Raw genomic sequence first — 10,306 nt, forward strand, 5'->3', positions numbered from 1 at the left:
TTTGCCACCTCTGCTGCTTTAAGGCGTGAGTTTGTGAGTTCTACCAGGGATTAAAGTACTCCTGTGAAGTGAACACTTCATGTGGCTATTCAGAGCCCACCCAATACCAGTAAAAAACTCTCAATAAAAACCTCATTTCAAAAACCATTTTTGAATTCCAAATTTAAAAAAAACAGGTGTTCAAAATTGTTTTTCAAACACAATTTAAAAAAGAAATATAGTAAATTTTTTCAAAAATCAAAGATTTATTTCTGACATTTAAAATTCTACTCTCTTTTCCTTTTCCAGTTAGCTCATGGATTAGCTATTATATTAGCTATTGGATTAACTATCTGATATCATGCATGATATCAATTCCTTCATACTCCAGGGACTGCCTGCATATTCCTGCCATAATCCTGAGGTGGCTGTAGTTCACCAACTAACCAAAAGGTTGGTGATTTCATCCCCGTGTGCTCCAGTCTGCATGCCAAAAATCCTTGGGCCAGATACTAATCCCAAGTCTCTCTGATGCATCCATCAGAGTATGAATGCATGTGAATGTTAGATAGAAAGCACTTAGACAAAGCATAGAAAAAACTGCTTGTGTGAATGGGTGTGAATGGGTGAGTGAGGCAAGTTGTGTAAAGCGCTTTAAGTGCTCAGATGGAGTAATCCATCCATAACATTAATGTTCAGTGGCTTGCAGATCTTAGAGCAGATCATAACAGCAACCTCTCTGAACAATGCCAGACATCCAAGAAAGGGTCTGAAGCATGAAGAGTTGGTCAGCACTAGGCCCTGATATGATTCACACCTATCTAAAGAAGCTAACTGCACTCCATGAGTGGAGTGCAGTTAGTTACATACCAGCCAACAACCTGACTCAGTAGGAGCTCTTTCAGACATCATAGCGGCTAAGATGAATAGGCATATGACTCAACACATGAGCGGGGCACAAAAAGGAATTAACAGAAAAAACAGAGGGGCAAAACATTTCTTGGATTGCTTACAAGAAAGTCTATGACTCACACATGAACTCTGGAGTGCCTAGAACTGTATAAGATCAACAAGCCCTTAAGATCCTTCATCAGGAAATCAGTGGGGATGTGGCGAAAAACACTAGTTAGCACAATAGCACAAGTGTTAGATTTACCCAGGAGATGCTCAGTCCCCACTGCCGTTCTGCATAGGCCTGAGCGTAAGTGACATCCCTGACAAGACTGGCTACAGATACTGACTACTGGCACAATCATCAGCCACTTCCTCTACATCAGGGGTCTCAAACTTGAGGCCCAGGGGCCACTTGCACTACCATGTCACCCCTGCTTGAAAAATTGGGGTGTTCTAAATTGTTTGGCTGGTAATGTATATGTGGACCTCAATTAACATATTCGGTGATGCACACCACTGAGCATTTGAAGGAAGCCAAAGTTGTTCTTCTGCATTCATGGGGGGGATACAGAACGAGGTTACATGTTAAATCACTGATGATGTGCTCAACATGATAGCCTATGCACAACTTTTACAAGTGTGACACATGCCTTATTTTGCTCACACACTGAATTTGTTTGTGAAAAAATCCATTTAAGAAACCCTTGAATTGATATATTGCATCTAGTACCACTGCTAAGCAGAAGCTATTAGACATTCAGGAGCAAATGGGAAAACCTGTGATGAAACTCCTACAGGAAGTTGAGACTAGATGGAACAGCACATTAAATAGGTTTCAGCGCCTGTGAACGAGCTGCAGCAGCCTTGTCCTCCCTGAAAACAACTTTGACTCCTTTCAACAGTGCTGACCTAGAAACAGTCAACTTCTCAAGCGCAAACAAGTGCTTGTGTACCATCAAAATCAGCCACCACAGTACAAGAGGCAAGTGAACATCATCAAGAGAGGCTGTGGGATGTTTTTGACCGCAGGGTAGATGAAACCAACCAAAAACAGAGTCTTACTGCTGATGCTTCTGTTGAGGTTCAGCGCTATCCCTCAGCCTCATATCTACCAAGAGGAGATAACCCTCTAGATTACTGAACCCAACATACCACCATATTCTCTCATCTATTCCACCTGGTCAAGACATATCTTTCCACTCCAGCCACATCAGTCCCCCTGTGAAAGAATGTTCTCCAAAGCAGGAGAGAGCAAGACATGAAACCTTCTCAGCTTGAGTACTGTTGAACAGATTATCTTTCTTAATAAAAAATACTCAAATGTATAGAAGAGCCCCATACAAATACTGACTGGTTCAAATAAAATATCCATCCATAGAAATAATACTATAAACCAACACAAAGGTTAGAGACAAAAAGACACAAGACACACAAAAACATTACAGTTTATTGAGTGCAATGTTTTTAAATCACATTTATTTTGTCACCATATGTTTTAAGTGATGTGTTTAAAATGTTTCAAAATAATGTTCTATCTCTGCCATCACTACTGAGATACGTGGAATCAATACAGATGCATGGAGTTCACAACATGAGGGAGGACATAACAAAAAACAAAGGGAACGTGAAACCATACATACAAGTATGGGATAACAAGTGGTCAGGAAGCCAGTGGAAAAACAGCTGGTAACAGTTAAGAAAGACAAAACCGAGGAAGCAAAGCTAAACATGAAACACATGAGATAAAAATAACAAAAAATGTGATTGAGACTTCACAAGGCAAAGGGGAGGCAGGATGACACAAGGAAATAAACAGAACCTGACAACTGAAACAAAGAAAATCCACAAATATGAATATTAGAAATAACAAGAACAAAGAACAGAAGTGAGACCTAATGACCTAAAGGAGAAGTCAGGAACTACAGTGAAAATAACTGTGACTTGACCAAGAAACTACTACTAATAACTCAGATGCCAAACTATAAAATAGAGTTAAAATAATGCAAAATGATAGAACCATGAAATACTTACCAGATTTTTTTTAAACCTGTTCTGTCCAGCAGTTGTAACAAGCAAAGGTGTGGTCTGAACGCTACGCTGTGTCTCATATATATGCTTTCCCAAAATGAGCACTGCAGACTCTAGATTCCTCGTGTTAATGTTTTTATTTGTAAATAGGCTATTAACAGGATAAGGTTTGTAGATCTGGCAGTCTGGTTGTTAGGATTCTTGGGTTCTGTCTCTAGATGGTGCACTCTTCCAAAAACGTGGTTTGCCATATTGCACTTCATGTGCGCGTCACTGCTCGCATTTCAACGCGAGGACAGAGGCCAACGCAGGACTAGCAGCTCAGAGGCAGCCGCTCAGCCCGTCTCTCTTGTGGACTGTAAATGGGATGAACGACCGCCTGATTCCCTCTCCGAACCCGCATCTGTCCTGCACCTTCGTGTCTGACTTTCTGACGATTTGGAAAGTAAGCTTTCTCTCCAGCTACGACTGTGGACAGAAAACGAGAAGTCAAAAGAAGAGCATCGGCTCAAACAGTGGGATAATAAAGTTATCAGTCTTGTTGTAAAGTTTCCTTAGTGAAAACGTACGCCATGGTCACCTTCCTAAGGAGTTTGCTCTGGATACTTGTGTTGTCGCCCAGTCTGAAATGTGAAGGTGAGTTTCTTTCAGACTCCAAAAGAATTTGGATTAAGGTGAGAAGTGATGGGCTACACAACATAAAGACCGGTCAGTGGGTAAAGATTTGCTTAAGAGTCCTACACATTTAGAATTCTCTGGCTTGAAAAACAGTTTGTGATGTTTCCACGTTGTTTCCACTCCTCCACACACAATAGATTTTGTTGACCGCTTTTGCAGTCCGAGTTAAAAGAGATCTGTTTAGAAATGGAGTTTCCGTTGTTTAAAGAGAATATCAATATTTTCGCAGAGAGCACGGATGGCTTACTACCGCTTAAATTTCCTACTTTACCCAAACTTGGACACACACAGTAAATATAAGATTCTTCTCTAAATCTCTTTATACATTCTCTCCTTTAATCCTTTCGAACTTTGCCCTTTATGCTGGTTGAATGTTGTAGTTGTGTATTTATATTTTTTAAATATACACGTTTCACGATTTTAAATGGAAGGATTTTGTGTGTGTGTGTGTGTGTGTGTGTGCGCGTGCGTGCGTGTGTGTGTTGGATTGGTGGGGGGGTCTCCCGTAAGTATCTGTGACCACTTAAGCACTCTTTGTCCTCTTTCAGCTTGTTGACGTGTGTTCTTGCAGCTCCTAGTCTTCATAAAAAGGGGTGCTTGTGTTGGACTCAAAGGACCACTATGTAGTTGTCATGTTAATTGAACGCATAGCTCGAGGTGATCTCACGTCTTTGTCAGTCATGCTAATTAATTTACTCCCCCTGTGGGAGGTGAGAGCTCTGCAGATTTCCTGTTTTCAGCTTTCGCTCTGAGGACTTACCATTTGGTATTAAGGGAAAAGGGTGGGGGTGGGGTGCAGAGAGCTAAATGATTAGCACATTCTCCTCCTGCTCTCTGCTGTTTGGTGTTGTCGCGGCATTTCTTTTTAACTCTGGCTACTAGGATGAAGAAGCTGTGCAGAGGTCTCCGATTTCAAAATAAATAAATAAATAGATGAGAACATTAAGGATTTACTCTTTTTTGCGTGGGGTGGGGATAAGGAAAATGAGTTCTTTTTTTCCATTTTTCCTTTTAGTAGTTTTAAAACTCATACATTTGTACATACATAAGCCTCGACTTACTCTGTTCTTGTTTTAACTTGACTTTTTAAAGTTTTAAAATGGAGGCATTGCAATGTGTTGGATCCCTGCTTTAACCATACTAAGATATATTTTCTGACATTCTTAAGGAATTTCATATGTGCTAAGAACAATGCATGTGATACTGAACAGATTTCAAAGAAGAATTTAAAGGAAAAACTGCTATATTTTATTTCATTATGGAAATCTCAGTCTCTCTGACAATACACAGAGCAGAGTTCAATTTTACATTTCTAGATGCATCCACGAGCATATTTAATTGATGTCAGGCTAAAAAACTAGTTAAGTTGGATGCATTTTAGGGTGACGAGCCATACCAAATCCTCAGAAACACTATGGGGTTGCATTATTATTTTGTCAGTCTGATGCCCTCTGACCCCTCTCCTTGTCAAACAGCTGTATTACAAGGAAATCGAGTGTAAAGTTTAGGACTTGAAATATCCTCCCTTTTGCATCTGTACTGCAAAGCTACAGACATGTATCCTATGTTAACAGTTCATGTCTCTCAAGTTCATATTTGGAGAGAGCAGGGATTGTATGAAATGAACAGGCTGTTTATCTAAAGTTAAACACAGGAGGCTGAAAAGGAACATGCTTGGAATTACTGAGACTAAGAGGAGTCCACAGATTCATTGATAACAGGCTTGTGAAAGTAAAAGGTGTAAAGACTGTGCTTTGAAACAGTGTTTGTTGGATCGGCTAACAGCATCTGAGAACTGTCTGAATTTGTTTTGTAAAACTTACAGAATGATTTAAAAATCATTCTGTACATTTTTAATTTAGCCATCTTCTGTAGTCTTTCAGAAAGCATAGAACCACCCATAACCATAATTTTAGTTAGGTTGTGTAAGCGCTTACAAAACCTAATTCATTTCAAACCTACTATGGCCTCAAGGGCATGTTTTTAGCCTGCAGCCAATGATCACTGATACCACTTTCGGAGTGAATGTTCATAAGAAATTATTTAATTGATAGCAACCTCACGTAAAAGAAGCTGAGATGTGAGCAAATAAACTACAAACAATCATAACCAATCTTTTAAATATCCTCAGTAAATATTTACCCTATTTTCATGGCAGTTGGAGAAAAAACAGCCCTATACTATCTCCACAAAAGTGTGTTTTACTAGTTGTTCGGTGCTATCAAGGTACCAAACCCACTTGATTAAGATTAGAAAACATGCAAGTTTTAGATAAAATGGAGTGGACAGCTCTCTTTCTTTTGTTGTCCTGGTAACAAATCATGTCAAATGTATTCCAGCCACAAAACATTTTTTTTCTACTGAAATACAACAGATTCAGAGGCTTAAAGATCTTTATTTGTGATTGAATTGTCAGATCCTTAAATATAGATGGACACATCATTCATTGTTCTGGACAGAATAATACAACAGGACTTTTAAGAGCTGGATAAAGATGGTTGATTATTAAAAAAAAATAGATGTATCGGTCCATATGTTAGTTGTTAGTTGTGTTTTGTTTTGTTTTTTAATTATTTCAGACATACAGAACCATGCAAGTATAATATTCACATCTCCCCATTACTCTAGTGACTAGGTGGAACCAGAGGATCAGGAAAACACATGTTTGTAGTAGTGAAAGCAGTATGAAATAGTCAGACTGTTGAGGCCTAATGCTAAAATGTGTTGCTTCAGCAATCTGTATATGTCTGAGTGCTGATGTGTGGAGTATAAACAAGGAAGACATTTTGTATCAGAGGGAATATACTGACTAGTTTAACAGGAACAATGAAAAGGCTGCAAAAGAAAGTTTCCCAAAGTAGGGAGCTTTTTGTATACAAACGAGAAATCACACTTGTGGCTTGGTTGAAAGAACAGATGATTATCTGCCAAACAGATGTGCTTCAGTGTACAGAGTTATTGCAGTAGGTATGAAAAGTTTCCTGTAGCTGTCCTTGTAGCCCCAATGCTATATCAGCCTGTTATGGGAAGTGCCCTGCTGACTGTCCAGTAAGTTGTTCAGAGAGTTAAACCCAGTTTAGACTTATGCGGAAATCTACGTTGTAACTTGCGAGGTAATTGGAAACCCCTCTTAACCCTACACCGCAACCTTCCGTGCTATTCGGTTATTGCAGGCTGCGTTGACCTGACATGTCCTTACATTTCTCAGGAGGTGCACATCAGGGTACTTGGAAGGTGGTGTTTAAAGGGGTTTTGGTTATGACATAGATTTCCTGCTGAAGCATAATTTAGGCATTATACTTGATGGAAAAACAGTTTATTCGGCGACGTCAACCACATCATCAAATGTATCCAGTTTGTTAGAAACCACAAGGCACAGCTTTTCTGATAAATTTGTCTTTTCTTCAGTTTGTTGGTGACGTCAGCCTCTGTGCTGCTCTTCTTGCAGACTACAGAACTTGCTACAACAGACTGATGAAAAAAATCTGCAATAGTGCACATGTTGAAGGATCTTTCCCTTCTTGTATACAACCCCAGTTTTGGTGTTGGCCTTCCAGTACAATCTGTTCACTTTGAGGGGAAAAGGTCAAAATCACTGAATGCAGTTGAGGTGTGTGGTTGGAAGGAGGCAGAACTAATCCTGTTAGATTTTTTTTTTTTTTAAATAAATTGTTTAGCTTATTTGCTCTCTAGGCTGCTCACTGGTTGTCTCTCACCTTAAACCCAGTCATTTATTTCAGGCTATTTCACACTTTGACTTTTGCTGCCATGATGCCAAGTCTCTCTTGGAAACTAGATTTTTAATCTCAATCAGTTTTTTACCTGGATAAATACAGGACTAATAAAAAATGAAAATAAAATAAAATTCCACCAATCCCTTGTGCTAATTGGCTCAAATTTAGCCCCCCGCTTCCTCCTGTAGGAGTCTATGAATTTGATACAGGGATTGTTGTTCTCAGTCAGAGCTGGTATGAGTTTGTGTTCACGGAATTTCATATTTTTTGTTAGAGATCCAGTAAAACTGGTAATGTCCTCTTCATGTGTTTCACACATAGCCCTTTTCCAGTATTCCCGACTTGACTCGACTCAACTCTACTCTGATTTGGTTGTTTTATATTACAGTTGAGTACCACCTAATGTCGTTATTAGCAATGCGGGCAAAAGTCCATAAAGTCATTTGCACCGGACACAAATACAGCAAAACAATGGAGCACATCAAGGCGATGCTATACCTGCTGCTAGGTGTATGGCTTTTTGTCAGACTCAGGAACCACTACGTTGTTTTGTGTTTTTGTTGTATTTTGTTTTGTTTTTTTGTTGTTTTTTTTTTAAATGGTGGTTTTGATTTTTGTGAAGTCATTGCTCTCATGACTTGAGTGACATCAGTGACTAGCCAATAGGTGGCATGCAGTCTATTGATGTCACATTTTCGGATCACTTGGAACCTTGGCCTAAAAACCTTGGTGCTAAAAAAAAAAAAAGTACCTGGTAACAGGTTGTACCACTTAAAGGAAAACCCTAAGAGTCAAGTCGAGTTGAGTAGGTACTCAAAGCATTCCTACAGCGCCCCAATAGTTTCATTTGTTCACCTCCTAGCAACTCTTGAGGATACAGTTTTTTCAATTAACTAGAGGAAGATACTTTGGGGTCAGCTGGACTAGACTGGTCAGAAATGCAAAGGAGGGATTGAAATGGCACTGTTTGCATTGGTGGCATACATGAATACATGTCTAGTACTCTGTTTTCTTTAGTGGGACAGCTGGGATACTGCTAAAAGGTTATGTTCTGTCCAGTAGCACATCTTTAAAGTCAAGGGTAATAATGATAATAATTTCTGTAATATGGGCATATTCCAACTGCTACCAGTTCAATATCCAGACAACACAAATCTTCTTTTACACAAAGATTCAAGGCTCCAACTTACAATGATATACAGTTTCATTTACCTGTGCTGCTAAATATGTACGACAGCTGTGCACCAAAGACATATTTTTTGCAAATGGATAAATGTTTTTTTTGGACCACCCCACTAAAGTTGGTGAGGGTCTTCAGTCACGTTCAATATGATGGCCTTTGGCAAAAAGTGGGGCTGGTGGTGGTGAAGAGGCTGTAAGCAGATGGATTTCTTACTTTGGGCTTTGGAGGAACCTTTAGATCATTTCGATTTTTCTAGTTTACAGTGGATTTTCCACCAGCACCCCTCCTCCCAAGAAAGTTCTTTATGAAAATAAATATATCTATAGAGTGCTGAGACTTGAAGGTAGAGCATGTATTTCTCAGTCTGGCTTGATTTCCTTAGACATACACATTTAGTCTGCAGCAGAGCAACACATCATAGATTATACTCCCTTATTGCATTTGGGAGGTTTTCTCAATTCTTTGGTTACCTGGCTGGATCAGCTGTTAAAATGTGCTACATAATCTGTCTGTTAAGTAAGAGAGGGTCCATCCCATCAACACATCCATTCAAGGCCAGAGCTTTTGTGAAGTAGTTTGAATGTGTATGACATCTTATCAGAACACACAATTAAAAATATGTTGCTTGTAGGAACTGAAATGTGGATTGTCAGGTCTGTGTCTCCAGGAAGAGATTACGGATGTTTTCAGTCTTGCTGAAGTCCAGCATCTGCCTGGCCAATGTCTGTTTACATTATAAGATATTTGGAGCCACAGGCACTGTTGTTGAGCCTGTTCGTAATTATCCTGTTAAAGTGTCCCAGGATGTGTTCTTATTTTTTATGGTGCATATTTCTCTACCTTTGTAACTCTTTTTCTTTTGTGAGTTTTTAACAGAGCAAGGGATTTTCAACATAGCATTTCTGAACATATTAGTTTTCTTTAGAAAGCATACATTATTTTTCTTTGCACAATAAAAGAATTATTTAGAACAATACAAAAAATTACCAGGGTCAATATTATTAGTCCCCTGAAAAACTGAAACCAAGAAAAGCTCAACTTCTGCAGAAGAGACTCCTTTAAACCAGACTGAAGTATGCTAAGGACAATCTGGAGAAACATTATGTATAAAAGCGTCTTTTGGTCACCTGAGATAAATCTAGAGTTCTTTGGCCATAGAGACCCTGCTTATGTTTGGAGAAAGAAGGGCAAGGACACAACTGAAACAACACATTCCCCAAACTGAAACGCAGCATAAAACAAAATACTGCAAAACAATCAAACAAACAAAAAACCTCAAGTAGTAAACAGTAGAATTCGGTTAGAGTTGTTGCTTTGTCATCCAACATGACAATGACCCGAAATATATGTTACTCCTGGTTTAAAAACAAACGAACAAACCGTTTCTGTTTGCTTGAGTCCCACTGAAAATCTAATAGGTAAAGTTAGCAGAACCTAAAAACATTAAGGAACTCATTGCTTTAAGTTTTTAAGTTGATGAACTTGTCAGTTGATGTCAAAGGTTATCAGAACTGTAGTATTTTGATTACATTTGACTTTCGGTAAATTGAATTCAATTTTATTTAAATAGCGCCAAATCACAACAGTCGCCTCAAGGTGCTTTATATTGTAAAGTAGACGCTACAATAATACATACAGGGGGGGAAAAAAACAAAACAATAATCATCATCTAATGAGCAAGCACTTTAGTGACAGTGGGAAGGAAAAACTTCCTTAACAAGAAGAAACAAACCTCCAGCAGAACCAGGCTCAGGGAGGGGCGGCCATCTGACACGACCAGTTGGGGTGAGAGAAGGAAGACAGGACAAAA

At 39.0% G+C, this 10,306-nt stretch overlaps 1 protein-coding gene across 1 annotated transcript in view; it reads left to right on the top strand.

The window, feature by feature from the left end:
- Positions 1-3,078: 3,078 nt before the first annotated feature.
- The window catches only part of ror2 (receptor tyrosine kinase-like orphan receptor 2), a 44,329-nt gene continuing 37,101 nt past the window's right edge, over positions 3,079-10,306 (top strand). Inside the window, exon 1 of the mRNA XM_040048616.1 lies at positions 3,079-3,537. Within this exon, the coding sequence (XP_039904550.1) occupies positions 3,474-3,537 (64 nt within the window). The 5' untranslated portion in view covers positions 3,079-3,473. The remainder of the gene's footprint in view (positions 3,538-10,306) is intronic.

The sequence above is a fragment of the Simochromis diagramma genome, unplaced genomic scaffold (assembly GCF_900408965.1).
Source record: "Simochromis diagramma unplaced genomic scaffold, fSimDia1.1 OVJJ01000683.1, whole genome shotgun sequence".
NCBI classification, from domain to species: Eukaryota; Metazoa; Chordata; class Actinopteri; order Cichliformes; family Cichlidae; genus Simochromis; species Simochromis diagramma.